Here is a 24,532-nt window from a genome sequence, read left to right on the forward strand (position 1 = left end):
TGGTCACCATTTAACATACAGTGGCAACAAAATGCACCCAATTTACATGCATCAACAAGTCAATAAATCGTAATACACAGACAACATGATTTTCAAACAAACAGTACTAAAGTAGCTCATGTTCCATTTAAGTATAGGTATGGTGCTTCCAACAAAGAAATAGCTAATATGAGAAATAAGATTCCAGTTTCAATCTCAAATAAGGTTATTTGTGACAAGTACCATGAAACAATGATTTTATGACGTCATTATCTTAAAGGGAACCATTTTTCAGAAGTCACGTTGTGCAAAGCACCAATACTCAGGTAGAATAAGATCTTGAAAAGATGTGAACTTAAGTTAAGGACAAAGGGCTCCATTTTTTGAAAACTAATTATCTGAATGATTCGAATGTTTATTATGTCCACAAATTAAAAGATCTTTCAACATGAAGGCTATATATACTACGTTTTGACACCTTAAATAATTCTGCAGACATTCAGCTAAGCTGAAAGCTTCTGTAGGACTACTTCCAAGAGCAAAGAGTGGAAACCAATAATAAAAGCCCTTTCTGTACTCACAGGCAAGGTTTCTGGATATGGGATTTAATTAAGAAGAAGAAAATTTAAGCACCACAATAAAATACTTTTTAGAAAACAGAAAGGACTGGCAATATACAAGTTAGGAACAAAAGCACTTAAACGTTTACCCCCCCCCACCCCACCCCCCAAAAAAACTGTTTAAATAAGCACTTGAATCCTATCAGCTGAAGTAATAAAGAAATTCTTTTTGGTGTGTGTGTGTAGTACTAGGTGGAAAGTAAAACCACAATTCTGTTTAAGGAGTCAACTTCTGTAATTCTAATGTGATCAAATGAGACTGTTGTATTATTTGTACATAATAAGAATGTTATATATTTTTACATTATATGATTTATTTTCTTCTTTTCCCTCAAAACCTATGATTGAAGGATACCTTTAAATTATTTTGAAATTCACAGAGCATAATTTATGACAAACTGCTTTGTGGGAAAAAGCAGCCCCTCTGAAAATAAGAGGTCAAAGTAATCATGTGCAAATAAAACTTCAACATAAGGTAGCTGTAAATACAGCCATCTGAGAAGTTTCCCTTCGTTTGTATCTATTTAGCAATATAAATAATTTCAGTGGCCCAAACAGTAATTTTAACTTCAGTTTTTCTCCTCCATGATGTGTTTACTCTTATAAGAGTAATTTTTTAGCATATGGTGTTACAGACCATATGCTAACAAACTTAAAGGTTCATAAAATTAAAATTTATGATTCATATATAGTTATACTATGTATGTCAGATATAGAAGGCTGAACATAAGTAATTTCAACCTAGAATATTATTTGAACATCACAAAAGAAGAAAAAAGACAAAAAACAAAGATTTCTCCTCGCGTAACTTTTGACTACTAGACTATTCATAGCAAAAAAAGGCAAAATATAAAATATGTAGTTTTTAGCTCAAAGTGAGTTATCCCAAAATAGAATTCACTAAATGAGACAAGACATCAGGATTATGAGTATGGGGTACTCAGATTCATTCAAATCAGACGAGGAGACACTTTGGGGGAAAAGAAATCCATCCCAAACAATGTAATTTGTATCTCATTAACCCTCTAAACACCACAACTTTACCGCTTATACCATAAGCCTTCTCAACAGTTCCCATTTTCTTCTTCTCTAAAAAGATGTTCCAGCCTCTTAATTTCCAAGTGTCATGTCAAACCCCTTGTTTTACCCTAATTCCATACTCCTCATTTATAAAAGACCTTAAAATAATCATTTTCTTCCCCTAAGGAGTTAGAAACCACCAGGTAATAATTCAAAATTGAGAAATTAAAGGTTAAAAAATCAACTGAAAATACACTTATTAACATTTGTGGTTTTATGTAGTAGGGACACCACATAATTACTCATTCTGATTAACCTCTTGAAACGGTGAGGTCAGAAAACTGAAATGAGTGACAGATACTTAAAATGCTTGAAGTGTGGTCTATCTTGAGTAGGATGAGTTAAAAAGGTGACTGAAATTATATGATTCTAAGTGTTTACTGTAAAACAGTACAAAATTGATGTTGCCAAATAGAGTAAAAAGAAAAACCTTTAACTTATATTAAATATCGTCCATAATTTGGAAAAAAGTCTCAAGGCTGAATTGTAACTGGAGAACAACAGCCACAACAGAAGACCCTTTCATGCATGCACGCACATGAAATAACAAATAGGCAAACCCCAACTGAGTACAGTACACCAACGACTGATACTTAAATGATATTTTGATATGTAAAGAAAAAGGTAAAATGTTGACTGCTACTGATGAAAAAGCATTTCAACAATTTACACAAAATGATACTAAACATTTTTTTTTAAAAAGATGTCCTAAGAAAACCAAGCCACAATAAGTTAGTGTTTTCCATAATACATGCTGAATTATTTGATCCCATATCTATACACTGTTATTGTCTTAATTCCTAAATGTTGTGACAGCATATTTAGTAATTGAGGTACATGAGTTTACATCTTTTTATAGATATTCTAAGAGAGTTAATTTTTCTTTTCCAGTTTTTCATCTTCTTCACCTCCTCCAAAGAAAAGCAAAGGAAACATTCCTAGAATGCAGCCAATAGTCACCCCAACAGCTTTGCCCTAAGGAAACAAAAGAAAACATTTTTTGAAAGTTATTTTATCCCTAAAAGAAGAATCCTTGCCTAAGTATCTATGATAAACAATTACTATGTATTATAAAATTCAACTGTAATTGCATTTCTTTTGACCACAATAACTTAAATATAAAAATAAGCAACATATGGGGTGCCTGGGTGACTCTGTCAGTTGAGCGTCTGACTTGATTTCAGCTCAGGTCATGATCTTGAGGTTCATAAGATCAAGCCCCACATCGGGCTCTGCGCTGACAGCTGGAGCCTGCTGGGGAATTCTCTCTTCCCCCCTCTCTCTCTGCCTGTCCCTCGCTTATGCTTTCTCTCAAAATAAATAAACATTTTTTAAAAAGTAAGCCACATATGACAAAGGAGGTGAGAATACACAATGGGGAAAAGACGGTCTCATAAATGGTGCTGGGAAAGCTGGTCAGCTGCATGCAAAAGAAAGAAACTGGATCAATTTCTTACACCATACACAAAAATAAACTCAAAATGGATTAAAGACCTAAGTGTAAGACCTGAGACCATAAAAATCCTAAAAGAAAACACAGGCAGAAATCTCTTGGACATCAGTCTCAGCAACATTTTTCTGGATCTGTCTCCTCAGACAAGAAAAAACAAACAGAAAAATATACAATTAGAAACTACTTCAAACTAAGAAGATTTTGCACAGCAAAAGAAACCATCAACAAATGGGAAAACGATCTACTGAATGGGAGAAAATATCTACAAATGATATAACCAATAAGGGGTTAATATTCAAAATATATAAAGAACTACAACCTAACACCAAAAAACCCAAAATGATTTAAAAATGGGCAAAGGACCCGGAATAGACAATTCTCCAAAGAAGACATACAGATGGCTGACACGTGAAAAGCTGCTCAATACTACTAATCATCAGGGAAACGCAAATCAAAACCACAATGAGATATCATCTCACAACTGTCAGAATGGCTGAAATCAAAACCACCAGAAACACGCATTGATAAAGATGTGGAGAAAAAGGAACCCTCCTGCACTTCTGTAGGAATGCAAACTAGTGCAGCCACTCTGGAAAAAAGTATGGAGGTTCCTCAAAAAATTAAAAACAGAACTATCATATGATCCAGTAATCACACTACTAGGTATTTACCCAAAGAATGCAAAAACACTAATTTGAAAGAATATATGCACCCCTATGTTTAATGCAACATTATTTATAATAGCGAAACTATGGAAGCAGCCCAAGTGTCCACTGATAGATGAATGGATAAAGAAGATATAGTATGTATATATGTATGTATGTGTGTGTGTGTGTGTATGTGTGTGTATCATTCAGCCATAAAAAGGATGAAATCTTGCTATTTGCAACAACATGGATGGAGCTAGAGAGTATAATGCTAAGCAAAATGTCAGAGAAAGACAAATACGATATGATTTCACTCATATGTGGAATATAAGAAACAAAACAAACAAAGGGGGAAAAAAGAGACAAACCTTAAAATAGACTCTTAACTCTAGAGAACAGATGGTTACCAGAGGGGAGGTGGGCGGGGGATGGGTGAAATAGGTGAAGGGGATTAAGAGTACACGCATCGTGATGATGAGCACGGAGTAATGTATAGAATTGTTGCATCACTACATTGTACACCTGAAACTAATATGGCACTGTATGTTAATTACACTGAAAATTAAAAAACAAAACAAAACAATAAGTAACAAATATTGGTGAGGATGTGGAGACAAGGAACCCTTGTGCTCTGTCAGTGGGAATGTAAATTGGTGCAGCCACTATGGAAAACACAATGAAACTTCCTCAGAAAATTAAAAATAAAAATACCATGTGATCCACAATTCCACTGCTGGGTATTTATCCAAAGAAAATAAAAACATGAATTTGAAAACATATACCCACCTCTATGTTTAGTGCAGCATTATTTACAATGGCCAAGATACGGAAGTAACCTGAGTGTCCACTGACAGATGAATGGATAAAGAAGATGTAGTGTGTGTGTGTGTGTGTGTGTGTGTGTGTGTGTGTGTGTGAATGCATACACAAACATACCTACATGCATGTGGATGCATATGTATACATACATGTATATGTGTACATGTATATGCATTTGTATACTAGCATATGTTTATGTACACATGTGCACAAATATACACAATGTACTGTTACTCATAAAAAAGAATGAAATCTTGCCATTCGTGACAATGCAGATGGATCTAGAGGGTATTATGCTAAATGAAATAAGTCAGACAGAAAAAGACTAGTAACCTACAATTTCACTTACACATGGAATCTAAAAAGCAAAACAAAACAAAAAACAGAAATAGACTCATAAATACAGAACACAAAGTGGTGGTTGCCAGAGAGAAGGAGGTGGGGGGACAGGTGAAATAGATAAAGGGCAATAAGAGGTACAGTTTCTAATGGTAAAATAAATGATAAATGATAAAATAAATAAGTCATGAGGAAGCAAAGTACAGCACATAGTAAAAATATACAGCACATAGTAAAAAATATTATAGTAACTTTGTATAGTGACAAATGGTAACTATACTTGTTTTGTAATATACATAATTGTTGGATCACTATGTTGTACACCTGAAATTAATATAATATGTCGACTACACTTCAATTAAAAATAATCTACAAAAAGGTTCTAGAACAAGTAATATTTGAAGTTCAATGCAACTAGGAAGTTTTTTTAAATGGCCACGAAATATCACCAAAGAAATATTCAACTATAAAAACACTTTTTAGAAATCATACATATATTTTCATGTCTGAAGACAGGAAGAAAAGAGGGGGAAAAAAACCTCACCAAATAGTCTCGATAGATTTGAATGTGCTCCTTTTTGTATATATTCCTTTTCCATATTTATCCCCATGTATACCTAATTATATGTAGGTCTAACCATTATGGAAATGTACCTTTGTGTTCTGCCCCACACCTCAGCCACACATGTTATATGAGCTCTTTTCCAAACTGTTTCATAATCTTAATATAAAAACTTTTAAATTCCCCTAAACTGATAGCCCACAATCTGCTTAAAGCTCTCCACACACCATTAAAAATCACTGCTATTTTTTCACCATTATAAGTGATATTACAATAAACATTTCTGTCTATAGTTCTTCCCTAATGGTTTATTTAAAATCAAACAGTATGAATACTTGTGCATATTCATAGGGTAATGAATGCCATGCTGTCTATTCCGGGCAAAATTGACTGCAAATTCATATATACCAGTTGAAATACAGTTGACACTTGAAAGACACTGGTTTGAACTGTATGGGTCTATTTATATGGGGGTTTTTACAACACAGTACTGTAAATGCACTTTCTCTTCCTCATGATTTTCTTTTTTTAAAAAAATATTTTTTAACGTTTTTTTTTAATTTATTTTTGGGACAGAGAGAGACAGAGCATGAACAGGGGAGGGGCAGAGAGAGAGGGAGACACAAAATCCGAAGCAGGCTCCAGGCTCTGAGCCATCAGCCCAGAGCCTGATGCGGGGCTCGAACTCACGGACCGTGAGATCGTGACCTGAGCCAAAGTCGGACGCTCAACCGACGAAGCCACCCAGGCGCCCCTCCTCATGATTTTCTTAGCAACATTTTTTTCTCAGCTTACATTATCGTAAGGATACAGTATATGATACACAAAATGTGTGTTAATTGACCATATATGTTACTGGGAAGGCCTCCAGTTAATAGTAAACTATTAGTAGTTATGTTTTCAGAAGTTGAAAGTTATATGTGGATTTTTATTTTTTATTTTTAAAAAAAAAATTTTTTTTTCAACGTTTATTTATTTTTGGGACAGAGAGAGACAGAGCATGAACGGGGGAGGGGCAGAGAGAGAGGGAGACACAGAATCGGAAACAGGCTCCAGGCTCCGAGCCATCAGCCCAGAGCCTGATGCGGGGCTCGAACTCCCGGACCGCGAGATCGTGACCTGGCTGAAGTCGGACGCTTAACCGGCTGCGCCACCCAGGCGCCCCTATATGTGGATTTTTAACTGCACAGGGAGTTGGGACCCCTAACCCCTGTGGTATTCAAGGATCAACTGTGTATGTATATACACACATCAATTTTTCTACAACCATACCCACATTATGAACATCTAAAATTTTTATTTTTGTAAATAATTTTTAAAATTTGCATTTCTACAATGACCATCAAGGTTAAATACTTTTCAATTAAGTTTCATTTCTTCATACAAACATTTATTGAGAATCTACTCTGTGCCAAATTCTGTGCTAGATACCAATGAGACCAAGACTAATTAGATGCAGTCTGTCTCTCTCTTCTAGGAACTTCCAGTTAGTTATACACAGAAAAGCAAAGAAATAAATTAAGTTCTATCAAACATTACAGGTATATGATAGCTACCTAATCCAAAGTCTTGACTAAAATAAAACACATTTTGCCTATACAATGTCAATTTATCTATCAGACCCTACAGTTTTTCTAATAAATTTCAAGAGTAGCCACTAATGTTTTTTTTTTTTAATTTTTTTTAACGTTTATTTATTTTTGAGACAGAGAGAGACAGAGCATGAACGGGGGAGGGGCAGAGAGAGAGGGAGACACAGAATCTGAAACAGGCTCCAGGCTCTGAGCCATCAGCCCAGAGCCCGACGCGGGGCTCGAACTCACAGACCGTGAGATCGTGACCTGAGCCGAAGTCGGACGCTTAACCGACTGAGCCACCCAGGCGCCCCGCCACTAATGTTTTGACAACAGCTTGCATAAAAATTTTCAAGTCTATTATTTTTGGGTTTTGTTGGTGGGAGTAGTGATAGTGGTGGTGGTATGTCCATGCTTTGTATTAATAGGTTTATCACTTTCATAGCACCCCACTTAGAAAAGTATCGGTTCTACAGACTTTTAATAAGCAGAAATTTTCTTCGTTCCTGATGCTGAAAAAGTTAATCCTAGACCCTTATTTTGACCTTCAAGTTTGTATTCATTTATATTTATTTATATACGCATAGAATATTTTATTTTAGATTCCTGACTTCCCCATATACATGAAGTGACCACGGCAACAGGCTCCATGTCCACTTTCCACCCATTTGTTAGAATGCCTGTTACAATATGTTGTCTGTGGAACTCAAGCCTTTCCTCCCCACTCAGTTTAGGATTGCCAGTTAATGAGTTCCAACCCAATCATCTCAATGGCGTGTAAAGTCAACAGGGCAGAGAGGGAGGAAAGAAGTGAGATATCCTTTTCTGGCGCCATGATTCAGGCAACATTTTTCCACTGAAAAATCAGTTAATGAGGCACCTGGGTGGCTCACTCGGTTGAGTCAGCTCAACCGTCAGCTCAGATCATGATGTCAGCTCAGGTCATGATCTTGCGGTTTGTGAGTTTGAGCCCCATGTCAGGCCCTGTGCTGACAGCTCAGAGCCTGGAGTCTGCTTCGGATTCTGTGTCTCCCTCTTTCTCTGCCCCTCCCCTACTCGTGCTCTGTCTTTCTCTCTCAAATATAAATAAACATGAAAAGAAAAGAAAAGTTATCAGGGCTTATGATAGTCTAGGCCCTATAATTAACTACACTGGAACTAACCCAAGAACTTGAGTACATCTGTAATATGGTTCTGCAAGAAAATATTTTCTGAGTTTCAAACAGCCAAATCATAAATGAGGTTTTAAAACACAACCTGTATCAACAGGAACCTGCATGTGTATTTGCATATATTGTATTACGGGTAAATTTCAGAGTTAGCTTATGTCATGAATAAATTACTGATCACTAACTTAAATTACTTCAGGCTGTTTGTTAACCAAATGTTATGTTACAGAGTAGATTTGACCCTAACAGAAAATAAGCAGAGTCAACAACTAAGGGACAGAATCACTTCATATACTGGTGGAAGATTTAGCAAAATATACAAACACACAAAATGTATTTATAAATGCTAGTTTAATAACTAAGGTGCTTTTATAATAGAAGAGGGGAATGGACCTGCTTGTAATACAGAAAGAAAACAGAATTGCCAATTACGTGAGAAGAAATCCCAGGAAAATAATCTTTTGATCCCAACTGTACTGCTAAAATGTTAAGCCAAGCTGCTAGAATGTTAGAATATCCTGATTCCTCAATAACGCTGGCCGACATTAGCCAGCTAGTCTCACTTCCATTTATTTACGAATTGCAGGATATAGACACACACATGATTTTTTTTACAGAAATAGGTCTAAGGAGGAGGTTGAGATATGCATTTCTAACAAGTTTCCAGGTAATGTTGATCCTGTTGGCCCTGGCATCACACCTGGGGGGAACCAGTGCCCTGTCTAATCTCACTTTCCCCCATGTTTTAACTATCACCTTTTCAGTGTGGCCTACAGTAACCCTCCTATCTAATCCTGCAATCTGTCTCCATCTCAGCACTCCCAACCTCTTAATCCTGCTCTGCCTTTTTTCTTTAATTCCTGTAACATTTGCAAACTTCTAACACATTAAACATTTTATTTGTCAGATTGTTTTAATTGTCTTCTTTCCACTACTAGAATGTAAGATCTACCAGAAAAAAAGATCTTGTTTTGTTAACCAATATATTAAAAACTCCTACATATGTACTGGACATATAGTAGGTAAACAATAAATATTTGTTGAATAAATGACTGATAATACTCATCATCTCTAATTCAGATCTCTCCAACTCTTCACTTTTAATCTAAATGCCTACTCGGTATTACCACTTCAATGTCCTGTTAGTCTCAAATTCAACTTATTGAAAACAGAACTCAATACCTTCCCTTACTAACTTGTTCTTCCTCCTTTTCTTCTTGACTTAATTAGTAGCATTGTGATCCATCCAGTTTCCTTCCTATTTAAAATTCTTCACTAGTACTCCATCAGCTAGGTATGAGATTCAAGCTCCTCAGCATAGCTTATACAATGTCTTTCCTGTCTGATCCATTTTACTTCTCCAATACTGTTTTTCTCCTGCTGCTTCTGTCCTCAACTACTACATATTATAGTCCAGTAATGCCTAATTTCTTACTGTCTCTGAACATACCCTGTTTTTATCATGCCTTTCTACTTGCTAGTCAATGTATTTGGAATTCTCTAATGTCTCATCAATAATTCAAAAATCAGCTTAGATCCAATAATTGCCAAGAAATATTCCCACCAAAAGAAATTCCTCCCCACAAAATATTCTTACTTAATGCTATTTCTAGTGCATAATTCTATAATTGCATATGTCACACCAAATTATAGTTTGTTTACATGTTACATCTAAACAATTCGTGAAAATAACTAGTTTATATTCATTTTATATCCTTCAGTTTCTAGCACATGACAGATATTCCTTAACATTACCTGAATCCTATAAAGAATACTTCAAAAGTCAGTTACACTATAAAAAATAAAGAGTCAATACAAAATTATCGTTCTCTGAAAACTGCCAAGGCTTACACAATTTGTGTTAAAAACTCCACTCAAAACAAGCAAACAAAAAAAAAAACAAAAAAACTCCCCTCAAATAAATTTGGTCTCAAATTTCTCAGAGGACTGAACTATCCAGTGTCTTGGTCTGGCTACCTGAATTCATGATCATAAACCATATAAAGTACTTACAAAATGTGTACTAACACGTGTTTGCCACATGTCCACTTGTTTTGGTGTAAGATCAGGAATTGACAAGCCTAATCTGGAAGCCAAAGCTTCAACGTAGCCTGCAAGTCTTTAAAAAAACAGAAGGACAGAATATAAGTTTTTAAAGAGACACACAAATGTCCTCAAGATAATGAACTAGTTACTACAAAAGGAAACAAGATAATTTCACACCTGTAACTGGTACTCCAGAAATGGTGTAAATGTTTTTTACAACTTCCATTTTTATTGTGCATAAATATATCCAACTTAAAAATATTTAGTATTAATATATTCGATACACAGGTAAACACGTTGCCTTAGAGCAATTATTCTCCACAATTACTTTAAAAAGACCAATTCAAAGTATATAAAAAATTTTTGCAACAATTAACAGTTATGTGCTTATTCCAAATTCAAAGCAAAGCACTTTAACATATGATATAAATTAGTAACTGTCACCAGAAAGCAAAAATTTCCAAAATTTATCAGATTGATATACTTGAATTTTCAAGGCCATCTCAAGTATTTATCAGATACAAACTTACTTTATGAACTGTAATAAAAAAAGAATTGCCAACTAATCTATGCATACATCAATTATAAGATGGATCCCAAGAGCAGATATATTAAGTTCTAAAAAAAACTTAATCTGTATATCTAAGAATCAATAAAATGTAGTATCTGTTATTTAATGATATTTTTTAAAGGCAGAGGAGAAATAGTTCTTAAATATAAAGACTCCCAACAAAATATTTATCTCTAATCAAAAAAAAACTGTTTCATGATGCAATCTAAAATAAAACGGCTTTAAATTCTATTAGATCATTTGGTTGTATTAACTATAAAAAGCTATCACAGTAGCTATAATATTACCATTTTTACCATTAATGTTGGAAATGGAGAAATGGAACGTGTAAGGGGTGATATCATAATAAATTAATGTCACAAATCCCAGGAATATAAAATTTCTGCCTTGGCCCAGAAGCAAAGAAACTTTGTGTTTAGCAGTAGCTTTGGCCCCAAACTCCAGTACAGAAGTCTAATAGTCAGGGTCAGATCACTTATGAAGCTGCCTTTTCCGAGATTATAGGGCTAAGTAGACTACCACTAGACCCAAATCCAAATCTCAAAACTGACCACTCTAATACATGAAGAAAGGAAGAAATAGAGCCAAAGACTGGGCAAAAGGGAGTATCTTTATCACAGTAGTTAATGTCACCTTAGTCTAATTTATAATTTCCAGGCTTCCTCAAGCTCAAGAGGAAGCCCAGGCCACGTGTTGCTCAGAAGAGAGAATGTAAAGAGAGAAAGAGGAAAAGCTGGCCTTTTCTAAGTAGACATCCTCACTTTGTTTCATCATTCCTGCCACATGAAATAAAGGGAGCGAAAACTGGCCAAACCCTGTAATGCTCTGGCCATTCCCACATATGCTCCAGCCATCATGCCTTTTGAAAGTTCCTCTCTCCGGAAAACACGCCCAGTCAGTACCCTCACATTTGAGCCGTATCTTTTATCTTTGGGCTTAGTGGGAGAAGGGTGGGGTGAAATAATGATGGGGATTCTTGCTATTAATCCTGCCTCACCTTGGAAATGTCTATAAAAGACATATAAATACCTCAGTAAATGAAAATTAAACTCTGCTTACATTGTGGTCATCTTAGAAAACTTTTTTTCATGTAACAATCTCTTGAAAGGATTTTAAACACAAATTCCAGGTCCCTAATTCTGAAATGCAACCCAGGCATTCATATTTGATGTACACCAAAGATTTAGCACCACTCATTTAAAAAAATTAATTTAAAACGTTAGTTTGAAAACACACCCAATAAATACCCCATTTCTTAATTCTTCTCAATTAAAGAATGGAGAAGAGAAAGAGAGCAAGGTCAGCACACACATGCACAAATGAATGAATAAATGGACCTACCCAAGTCCAGCTAAATCTGACACAAGATTTCCCAAAGCAGCAGCTAAAAAATTGAGAAGTGGATAAGTGAATTGTTATCTGGAAATCAGAAAAATCCTTATAATACATCACTGTCTCATCAATAAAGCACTGATCTGGAAGAGTTATCACAGCTTCTGAAACCACAACAACTATATCCAAAGTAACTCACTGGATAGCTCTGAGTCAAGATTTCAAAATAGAACACAAGTCTTTCGAGATTACAGTGCTGTACTTCCATCAAGTAGTGGGTTTTTTTCTGTTGTGGCAGCCAGTTTCCATTCTGGTGTCAATACCCATACAATATTTTGTAGTTTTATCTTTCATTATATTTAAGGAAATTTGGATATTTGGAAGTTAGAGTAAAAGTTTTATGCATAGGTCTGAAATTCAAGAAAATCATATAGAGAAGAAATGTCTCTTTTATTAACTCATCTACTTCATACTTTTCTACATAATAAACACACCACTGAACCATTCCCAAATTTCACCATCATAAAAAATAGAGTAGTAACTGGGGGAAAGAAGGTAATAGAACCAAATTAGATTTTTAAACTTGTATTTCCTTCTTTGATTTTTCTACCCTTAAAAATAAATAACAGTAGAAATAAGGGTAAAAAGGTTTTAGGATAACACTGAATTAAGAGAAAAACTTATTGGGGCACCTGGGTGGCTCAACTGGTTAGGTGGGAGACTTGATTTCAGCTCAGGTCATGATCTCAGAGTCCGTGAGATCGAGACCCACATCAGGCTCCGTGTTCACAGCTTGGAGCCTGCTTTGGATCCTCTGCCTCCTTCTCTGCCTCTCCCCCACTCGTGCTCACTCGCTCTTTCAAAAATTAAAAAACATTTTTCAAAAAATTTTTAAAAAAGAGAAAAACTTATTTTAACATAGTCAGTACAGCACTATTACCCATTAGCTAACATAAAGTACCTAAAATTTCTCAGGAAAAGTGCAACATATACAAAATTAAGAATTAGAAGAATAGGATTAAGGAGATAAACTAATAGACATCTCAATGAGTAAACTTATTCAGATTAAGTATCTTCTTCTAAACCTAACCTACTGAAATGTTTTATAAGTATACAGACAATGGAATAATAACATTAATATTATTAAATACCTGCCATAGTTGAAATTCCCAAAATAATTCCAATAGACATCTCAATATGGGTGCCCTGAAAAATGATTACAAAGAAATTAATCTTAAACATTAATGAAGTGGCTACAAAAAATAGCAAAGTAATAATAAAAAGTTAAAATAGTTAAACATATTATTGCAACAAAATTATATACATGAAATATGCAAAAATATTCACATATAATATAGTAATGCACTTAACTATTAAATATATGCATTCACACAAAAATAACATCGATATCATTTTATTCATTAAAATTAGGCTTTCATAGAAAGAAACAATAGCAACAAATACAATTATAATATAAAGAGCAATATAATCCATAATTAAAGATCTAGAATTTATATTTTCCAACCACAAAGAAAGATGCTTTAAACCTCTTGGAATACAGGGGCATCTGGGTGGCACAGTTGGTTTAACATCCAACTCTTGATTTCAGCTCAGGTCATGATCTCACGGTTTTTGAGTTCAAGTCCCACATTGAGCTCTGCACTGACAGCATGAAGCCTGCTTGGAATTCTCTCTCTCACTCTCTCTCTGCCCCTCCCCCATGGGTGTGTGCGTGAGCGCATGAGCTCTCTCTCTCTCTCTCTCTCAAAATATAAATAAACAAACAAACCTACCTCTTGGAACACAAAGAAGACCAACTCACCTAATTTTAAATTCTGAATGATACATCTATATAGATATCATTGTTATTTAGTCTATCAAAAACAGAGTAAAAAACTAGTTTCTAGGGAACCAAGAGATCACAGACTTCAAAAATTACCTTTATAACCACTTTGTTCTTTAACCATTCAGTAGTGAGACTATATATGGTTCATTTATAAGCAACAACAGCTTCTTGTACAATAGACAGAGCTGCAGCAAAACAAAAGGCTCTAGCTCTACTGCATTTGCACTGAATTTATTGAGAGTTTCAGACGTTCCACATCCATCCCATTCTGAAGACAAGAAGGACTCATATTTTTACTTCCATTTTAAACAGAAGAAACTGAAATGAAAAAGATTAAACTATTCTAATGGGTTATTACATAGAATAAAGAAGAAATCCTATGGTCTATTGTGCTAATTCCATTCTAATACTTGGGCAATGCTGCCATAAGTAGACTTAGGTTTCCTCCTGAATACTGATGCTTGAAAATTTCTAAATAATTTTTTAATGTTTATTTATATTTTAGAAAGAGAGAGAGAGAGAGAGAGAGAGAGAGAGAGAGAGACCACAAGCAGTGGAGGGGGAGAGGGAGAGGGAGACACAGAATCCGAAGTAGGCTCCAGGCTCCAAGCTGTGGCACAGAGTCCCGACTCGGGGCTCAAACTCATGAGCTGAACTCAAAACAGAAGGGGTGAAAGAAAGAACTTACTGCAACAATCATAATTGCATTATCCAAAAAGCCAAACCCTATGAAAGGTATCGCATTGTGGATGAATACTGAAAAACACCAAAAAGAGAAAATATATGTTAAGATTTCTATAACTTAAAATGATAAAAACAGACCATATGACTAAAGTCTCCTAAATAGATCTGATAACCTTTGAAATTTGCTTTTCATTCCCCACAGCCAAAAGATTCTGCTCCTGCAGTAAGTTCAACTACTTCGTAGAAGCTATACTACGGAAAAACACCAAAATTAAAAACGCTGTTACATGTAAAAATAATTGTGTTAGACTTCTGGGTTGTTTTCTTACTAGCTACAAAGTACATACAGTTAATGGCGGAACAAATAAGTAAATATATATTACAAGTACCATGTTTTACCTGTTTAATTGCTATTAATATCAATCTACTTCTTATATTGTAAAGACTGATATCATAAAATTAAGCTCCATATTAGAAATAATAAAAAATACCCTGAATCAAATTTCATGGAAACTATATGGTCGCTTTTACTCACTAAAAAGTTTTTTGGACAAATATGATAAAAATTTTATTACCTCATCTATATTAGCCATCTATATCCAGTCTTTTCCCCCCTCACATCATCAGTATCCCTGAAAGCTTTCACAAACTATAAACAAACTGTTTGATTTAAATCAAAATGTAATTTGATGTCTTCCTAACAAAAGCATACCTTACCTTATCTATCTAACATAAAATCTGAAAGACCTGACATAATAGAAGTGTAACTAGGAAGAACTAATACCTATATATTTTTTATACATTCAGCCTCATTTTTTTTTTCATATTTGCATCTTCAGCATGTTGCAGAATGCCTAGTGCATAGCAGATACTCAATGAACATTAGTTAATTAAGTTGAGGACCACTAACCTGGAAAGGAAGAGAATTCCATATTAAGAGAATTGAAGGCAAACTGTGAAATAGATTAAAAGCTGGAATAGTTAAAAGATTTTATTCTAATTCATCTATAAAATTGCCAAGATATAGTCAACATCAATTCAACTAAGGACTTTTTTAGATAAACATCAAAACTGTGAATTTTATACCATATCCAAAAAATAGTCCCTTAAAACAATTGGTGGTATGTGTTCAGTGACTTTAGACTGTTTTTCTTCTTTTAATGTAGTTAAGTGCACAGAAAGTATAATTAAAATATAATTCAGAAGTTATGAAAGTTTGATATTGCTACAGTCAGTTCTGCACCAACCCAGGGAAGGCTAATAAGCAGTGAACAGAACAAAACAAAAAATGCCTCTACCCAAAACAACTATCGAATACTAACATCACAAGAAAAGGGTGTATACACATCCCAGATCATTTCAGATTTCTTTTTGCTATCAAGTAAGAAAGTTCAAGATAAAAAGCAGCATTTTTTAATAACAAGGAATATTATTTTAAAAGTTATTAAAGATGATAAAAATCAAATAGTGTATTAATGAAATGGGATTCTTCAATTAAAGAGTCTAACCTTAGCTCTTTGACTTTTTGCCTAAGTCTAGTTACTTAACTACTAGACATCCAAACTTCTGTAATAAGCAACTCCGAAATATAAAATATATCATGTTTTTATGCTTAGACCTAAATAAATGTGTCCTATGTATTAAAATTTACTTTCAACACAAAGGAAAAAATACAATTTTCATGTTGTTAAGTAAACATGTACTGGCCACTCCACTGGGCATGAGATACAAAGATAAATAAGATTTGGTTACCAGCCTTCAAAAAGTTTGGGTATGGTAACACACCATACAAACGGTTCATTTCAATATGACAAAAAAACCGGTAACAGTATTATACGGTGCTTGGATACAAACTGCACGAACCTAGGATAGGAGGATCACAAAAAATTGCCTGGGGGAAAAAGTCTTAAAGAATTCTTAAATGTTTTGGTATTTGGGAAAAGTTACTTATTTCTAATATAAATTGTATTCTACCTCTGAGAGAAAAAGAACTGGCTATTAATTTTTAAAAGTTATGTAAGTTTACTCTCCAGTATGTAATGATCTCCTATTAATTTGTGATTTCTTCAACTTCCTTTGGAAAATACTATTCTATAACAGCAAATCACATCTAATATTTAGCTTTCACTTACAATCTACTCAAATTTACTGCACCATTAAAACATTCTCTTCTTTCATTGTTTCTATAATAAGATCCCAAACTGTTTTACATTATGTCAGTGTTAGCCTTGACTATTTAATTCCTATCATAACAGTAAAGAAAGCACACCAGCACCACTTACAAGCTTCTTCTTCGTGGCAGTGTTAAACAAACTTAACTTTCTTCATCATTACAAACAGCACACCGTAAGTATTTTCTCTACCAGAGAACAGTTCTACCCAGCCCTGAGCTCAGACTTTCAAGTTCTGAAATTACCCAACTTAAATCCAAACTAAAGTAAACATATCCTTTTTACTGGGAATCGAGGAAACCTTACCATAAGTATAATTTTATTTCTACATGGTAACTACAGTTTAACAATGTTAGATACTGTTACAAATGTCGAAATTCCCTAACATTGTAATATGTCTTAAACCAAGTTTATAAACTTTTTGTTTCAGCATGATAAAGAAGATAATCTCCTCTCTCTGGAAAAATTAAATTTACTGACTCTTCTATACTATCAGTGAATGATACAGTTATTTCAAGTCTAAAAGACAGATGCGCAAATATTTAACAATTATAGAACCATTACCATATCTCAGCTGTCCTGGTGTGGGTGGTGGTGCTTCCAATTTTTCTAAAGGGGAAAAAAAGGGTTTAGGTCAAGAATTAGTTACCATAGCATGAGTTGTTTTTTATTACAGTGAAGAAAATACCAGCAGATTTACAAAGTGGGAGAATACCAAAGTTTATTCATACATTTTTGTAGGATAACAGACCAAAGTTATCCATACAGAAAATAATACTTGGTATGGATTACATCACAAGGCTAGAAAACAAAACTGAACTTTAGTTACAAGTCTACCATGGACCCTATGGCCTTGGGTAATCATTAGCTTTTCATTTTTCTTTTTTTTTTAAATCTTTACATCTATATAATGGGCCTGATTACATTAGTTACAGTAAAAACAAAACAAAACAAAAAACCCACCAAAAACACAAAAACCAAAAACCTTTGAAATATAGTTACCCTTCCTTAAGATGGCAATGATAGATGTCTTAAGAAATATATATACAAACAAACATTGATAGCAGAAAAAAGAATATTCAAATAGACCTAGATATCCTTTAAAAAACAGAAAATAATATTTTTAAAGCAATGTATTTCAACAATGACTTCACCGGATTGTGTTCTGTTCCTTAATCTCCCGTGATAATACAACGAAATATTTTGAGTTTTGGAACCTATACTATTGGATAATATAGAATATTCTACACAATAAAAAGTAAAGTGCTAGTCAAAATCACAAGTAACAATAAACTATTTATAATATATATCATAATAAACACACCAAATTTTCCCAAAGTAATATCTTTAACTGCCATCATTAAATCTAAAAATTAACAATTATTATAAAGAAGCAACATACCTCATCTCGTAACAATAACCATCTCACCATTTGTGTAAGTACAAGAGTGAGCTCTGGTTAAATGGCAGAGAACTGTACTTTACCCTCCTCCTCCAGTCCAAAAAAATTAACACCCACACCATGGATCACACTGCTCTAAAGGTTTAGTACAACCAGACTGTCCAAGGAAATACATTACAAACTGGATATATATTTTCTAAAATTTTTATTTATACTCTGTGACAACATAAGAAGTGAAGAATTTAGCTTTAGAAAAAGTAAAAAGCAAATGTATCTCCATTGATAAACTATGTAAAAAAGTATTGTCCATATTTGTGAATGGTATTTTACTAAAAGCGCATACAGTACCAAAATGGTTTTACAGTAAGTATGCTAAAACCTTGAGTTTAATCAATGATCATATTATTCAGACAGTTCTAAGGATGCAAGTTTAAGTTTTGTTTTCTCCTTTTTAGAAGAGTTACGAAATGAAGATATACTAATCTTTGCAGAATTTCCCATCTGATTAAAGTATATTCGCTGTCTGTTGATTAACACCATTACCTCAAGATCTATTTTGAAAGCATGCAAATGGTTTTCCAAATTTTAACAAGGAACATAGGTTACTACGTACTCCAGAGTTTTCTGCTGAAGTAAACATGCAAAAGTGGTTACATACCAGAACTATTTGCTAGATGCATTACTCTCATCATCACTACAGTTCTGACACTGTGAGGAGAAGTCCTTGTCAGTTGACTGGAACATCTTGAAATACCTAAAAATTCAACAAGCAGGACTTTCCCAATAGAATGAGAGTATACAGAGTCCTTGCTTTTACTTCTTCAAATTCCCTACATCTTCATATTGAGCAAAATATTTAAAATATTCTACAACTCCTAAGAAGAAAGGGTAAGAGGTAGGCAAATGTATAATGTGCAGCAAAGAGCAAACAATCAAATAATATAATCAATAGTCCTCATCTCTCTTTCCTATTACACATACAGATTAAAAAACTAAAACTAATGAAAAAATAACTTTTTTAAAGACTGAGAAAGAGAAAGAAATATAAAGTAAAGGAGACAGAGCAGGAAGGAAAACCACTGGCACAGAGATTCAAGTAAAATCAAAGCAGAGACTTTGCCTCCTGCTTCACAAAGAACCTAAGAAGCAGCAAGAGGAAACATGAAAGGAACATTTCCTAGAAAGTGGAAATTTTATTGGAAAGTATCTGTCAAAAGTGTTTTAAGCCATAAGTTGATCATTTTGAGGACTTTGACGCTGTTTATTACCTTATTATGTTAACTAAATCAAAACTATATATATATCAGAAGTGAAAAACATTAGAGGTTCAATGCACAACAGAACTCAATCTTGGAAGCAAGCCCACGCAATCTTATACAGGTTTAAACTGTACTGGCTGTGGGGCGCCTGGGTGGCTCAGTCGGTTAAGCACCCACCTCTTCATCTCCACTCAGGTCATGATCTCACGGTTCCTGGGATCCAGCCCCACATTGGGTTCTGTGCTGACAGTGCGAAGCCTGCTTGGGATTCTCTCCCTCTCCTTCTCTCTCTACCCCTCTCCCACCCTCTGTCTCTTGAAACAAACTTAAAAAAAAAAAAAACACACCAAAAAACTGTAGTCGCTGCTAACATAACCTCCTTCAAAACAGTCACAATAAACCCCAGAAGCTTTTTATTTCCCTACATATGTATCTTAACCTTAAGAATTATCTTTTTTTTATTAAAAAAAAATTTTTTTTAATGTTTTTATTTTTGGGAGAGACAGAGACAGAATGCGAGTGAGTTAGGGGCAGAGAGTGGGAGACACAGAAGCAGAAGCAGGCTCCAGGCTCTGAGCCGTCAGCACAGAGCCCGACGCGGGGCTCGAACTCACGAACTGTGAGATCATGACCTGAGCCGAAGCCGGACGCTCAACTGACTTAAGCCACCCAGGCACCCCAAGAATTTTCTTTTTGAGGGCACCTGAGTGGCTCGGTCAGTTAAGCAATTGACCCTTGATTTTGGCTCAGGTCGTGATCTCACGGTTTGTGAGATTGAGCTGGTTTGTGAGATTGAGCCCCACTGTGGGCTCCGTGCTGAGAGCAGCACAGAGCCTGCTTGGGATTCTCTCTCTCCCTCTCTCTCTGTCCCAGCCCTTGCTCGCACTCTCTCTCATTCTCTCTCTCTCAAAATAAATAAATAAACTTGAGAATTTTCTTTTGACATATAGTAAACTATCGGCACTTACATTGGAAATATATTCTAATCTAATGTTTCATTAAGAAGACTTTGGAGGGGCGCCTGGGTGGCGCAGTCGGTTAAGCATCCGACTTCAGCCAGGTCACGATCTCGCAGTCCGGGAGTTCGAGCCCCGCGTCAGCCTCTGGGCTGATGGCTCAGAGCCTGGAGCCAGTTTCCGATTCTGTGTCCCCCTCTCTCTCTGCCCCTCCCCCGTTCATGCTCTGTCTCTCTCTGTCCCAAAAATAAATAAATGTTGAAAAAAAAAATTTTTTTAATAAAAAAATTAAAAAAAAAAAGAAGACTTTGGAGTTAGAAAAACCTAGTTCTTTCAGTTTGGGTGTGTATGTGTGTGTGTGAATGTATGTGTGTGTGTGTAATATACACCATTACTTTTTTCTTTTTCTAAATATCTTGAAATAATAAGGTAATCATTAACACTAGACTGTATTTTACCATATCATATTTTCCAATGATTTTAACTTAAAAAATTCTGGTTCTACTTCCACTACTGGCTTCCTAACCTCCTGTGAGACCAATTTTCCTGCACAGAATATCTATAAACTATAAACAAATATGTAATAAATATATACCTACCTAAAAGCACTAGAAAATGTCGAAAAACAGGTTGATTCTGGAAAGGAATCAACACTTAGAAAAAGGAACGGAACTAAGTGAATTAGCTGCTTATTGTAGCTTTTGGCCTAAGGGCAGACCTCACCCACAATATTGGCGCAACTAAAACTCCAACAAAATATCTTCAGTCTTTCTGGCCTGCAGAAGCAGTGGCCAGGGCGCAAGGTAGCCAAAGCCACTAGAAAGTGAAAGGGGAATCCTGGAAATGATAGAGACAGAAAGGAGGAGGAGCCCTAAATTCTGTATATACAGTCAGTTCAAATACATGGCTGACCTGTGAACCACACATGTGTGGTAAAAACCAAAACAAATCTCAGCCAAGGGTAAAATAACTGAAGATGTGAGCTGTACATCAAGATACAGTTTGTAGTATGAGCCTAACCATCAACTGCCTGCCAAAACAAGTAAAGAAAAATCAGTCTCTTTTAGAAGAATAAAGCACAATCCAGAGTCTCTACAACATGATAATTGCAGCAGTGACTAAGATATAATCTAAAATGCTTCACAAACAAAGAAACAGGACAAAGTGACCCATCTTCAGGAGAAAAAAACAATAGACGAAGATAAATTCTGAAGTGACTCAAATGTTAGAAGTAGCAGACAAGGTCTAATAAAGTAGTAATTAAAATGATATTCAAAAACATAAATGAAAACATAGTCAAATAGAAACTATAAAAAGAACCAAACTCATATGAAAATTATCTGAAATCTTAAAATTAATTGGATAGGCTTAAAAGCAGAATGAAGAGCGAACATGATAGACCAATAAAAACTATTCATCCAGGGGCACCTGGGTGGCTCAGTCGGTTGGGCGTCCGACTTCAGCTCAGGTCACGATCCCGCGGTCCGTGAGTTCAAGCCCCGCGTCAGGCTCTGGGATGATGGCTCAGAGCCTGGAGCCTGCTTCCGATTCTGTGTCTCCCTCTCTCTCTGCCCCTCCCCCGTTCATGCTCTGTCTCTCTCTGTCTCAAAAATAAATAAACATTAAAAAAAAATTATTCATCTGAAGAACAGAAAATAAAAGGATTGAGAAATAACAAATCAGTCTCAGAGACTTGTGGCTAAATATCAAAAAGTCAAAACATGTATAACTGGAGTTCCAGAAAGCAAGAAGAAAAAAAACAAAAAAAAATGTTTGAACAAATAATGTCTAATAATTTCCCAAATTTGGTGGAAGACAAAAATTTCAAGAGTCATGAAAGTTCAGTGAACCCCTAGTAGAATAAACATGAAGAAAATCAATGATAAAAAAGAATCTTATATAGTCACAAAAAAATGACACGTTCACTAAAGGAAAACATGATTTACATGATTCAAGAAGGGGGAAAAAAAAGCTATCGGCCATTATTCTGTATCCAGAAAGATTATCCTTCAAGGATGAAGGCAATGTATTTCAGAAAAGCTAAAACTATGAGAATATGTTGCCAGCCAACCTGCAATATAGGAAATGTGAGAGCGAGTTCTTCAGACTGAAGGGAAACGCCAGTTGGGCAGTAGGATCTTTAGGAAAGGATGAAGAGTATCAGAAATGGTTATATAAAAAACTACTTGTTCCCTGGTAATTTAATTTAGGTAGACCTGACTACCTATAGAAAAAACTGTAACTCTGCCTTATGGAGTTTATAACATACGTAGATGTAACACATATGACATCAAAGCATAAAGGATGAAAGAGGTTACAAATGGACCAACGGGTAATTTGGTTGCGATATTTCTACAATGTCTATTAAGTAGTACAATATTAGCTCTAAGTAGTCTATGAAAAACTAAGAATGAATATTTGTTTTTTTTTTTAAATATTTATTTATTTTTGAGAGAAAGTGAGGGAGGGGCAGAGAGACAGGGAGACAGAGAATTGAAGCAGGGTCAATTCCAAGCTGTCAGCATAGAGCCCAACGCGGGGCTTGAACCCACGAACCATGAGATCATGATCTGAACCAAAGTTGGACATTTAACCAGCTGAGCCACCCAGTGCCCCAAGAATGCATATTTGTAATGCCTAGAGCAATCACACATACAGACAAAATGTAATGAGAATACGATTAAAAAGCTAGTAAATAATTTGAAAGGAATTTTTAAGAATTAAGTAAAAAAAATGCAGGAAATGAGAACAGGAAAAGCAAATAGTAAAATAGCAAACCTATATCCTACCATGTCAGTAATTTACATTCAATGTTAATGGACTAAACTAAACGCGTCAATGAAAAGGCAGAGTTTGTCAAAATGGATAAAAAAGCAAGACCCAACTATAAGATATCCACAAGAATTACACTTTAATAGGTTGAAAGTAAATGGACGGTAAAAGATATACTTACTATACAAACACTAAGCTTATAAAGGCTGGCGTGGCTATTTTAATATCACATGAAGTAGACCTAAAGAATATGACCAGAACCAGGGACATTTCAAAATGATAAAAGAGTTAATTCATCAAAAGGCAAAATAATAATTTGATTATGCCTAATAACATAGCTTCAAAATGCATGATGCAAAATCTGACAGAATTAAAGGGCAAAATAAACAATTCCACAATCATACTTAGAGAGATAGAAACCTCTTTCTCAGCAACTGACAGAAAACTAGGCAAAAATATCAGTAAGATACAGATTATTTGAACAACACTACCAATCATCCTGATCCAATTAATATTTAAACAACACCCAACAACTATAGAATACATATATTCTTCTAAAGTGGAGATGGTTCATTCACCAAGAGAGACCATAAGCTGATCCACAAAACAGATATTAATAAATTTATGATTAAAATCATAAAGAATACATTCTCTGACCAAAATGGAATCAACAATAAGGTATCCAGAAAAAGAGTTTTGGAAATTAAATAACATTTTCTAAATACATGGGCCTGGGTGCCTGAGTGGCTCAGTCAGTTAAGCCTTTGCCTTTAGCTCAGGTCATGATCTCACGTTTGTGAGTTCAAGCCCCACACTGGGCTCTCTGCTGTCAACACAGAGCCTGCTTCAGATCCTCTGTCTCCCTCTGCCCTTCCCCTGCTCACTCACTCTCTCTCTCTCTCTCTCAAAATAAATAAACTTTTTAACATAATTAAATACATGGGCCAAAGAAGAAATCAAAAGGGAAATTAGACTGAATATCAATGAAAATACAACATATCAAAATTTATGAGATGCAGCTATATGAATGCTTAAAGGAAAGCTTATAGTTTGAAATACTTACATTAATAAGAGGAAAGGCCTAAAATAAATGGCTTACAGTTTTATCTTAAGAAGCTATGAAAAAAAGACCAAGAGCGAGTTAAATCAAAAGTAAACAAAAAGGAAATAACAAAAGAAAAGAGCCGAAATCAATAAATAGAAAATAAAGGAAATAGACAAAGATAAAAGTTGGTTCTTTGAAATGATCAA

At 34.9% G+C, this 24,532-nt stretch overlaps 1 protein-coding gene across 3 annotated transcripts in view; it reads right to left on the reverse strand.

The window, feature by feature from the left end:
• The window catches only part of TMEM65 (transmembrane protein 65), a 70,106-nt gene that overhangs the window by 16,638 nt on the left and 28,936 nt on the right, over positions 1–24,532 (reverse strand). For 2 of the 3 annotated variants that reach the window (XM_047842068.1, XM_047842067.1), the window contains exons 2-7: positions 17,457–17,501; positions 14,726–14,793; positions 13,343–13,397; positions 12,201–12,243; positions 10,256–10,361; positions 717–2,654 (exon numbers count right to left, since the gene is read on the reverse strand). In XM_047842068.1, the coding sequence (XP_047698024.1) occupies positions 2,553–2,654; positions 10,256–10,361; positions 12,201–12,243; positions 13,343–13,397; positions 14,726–14,793; positions 17,457–17,501 (419 nt within the window). In that variant the 3' untranslated portion in view covers positions 717–2,552. The remainder of the gene's footprint in view (positions 1–716; positions 2,655–10,255; positions 10,362–12,200; positions 12,244–13,342; positions 13,398–14,725; positions 14,794–17,456; positions 17,502–24,532) is intronic. The other variant, XM_047842069.1, reaches the window with a different exon arrangement.

This window comes from Prionailurus viverrinus, chromosome F2 (genome assembly GCF_022837055.1).
Source record: "Prionailurus viverrinus isolate Anna chromosome F2, UM_Priviv_1.0, whole genome shotgun sequence".
NCBI classification, from domain to species: Eukaryota; Metazoa; Chordata; class Mammalia; order Carnivora; family Felidae; genus Prionailurus; species Prionailurus viverrinus.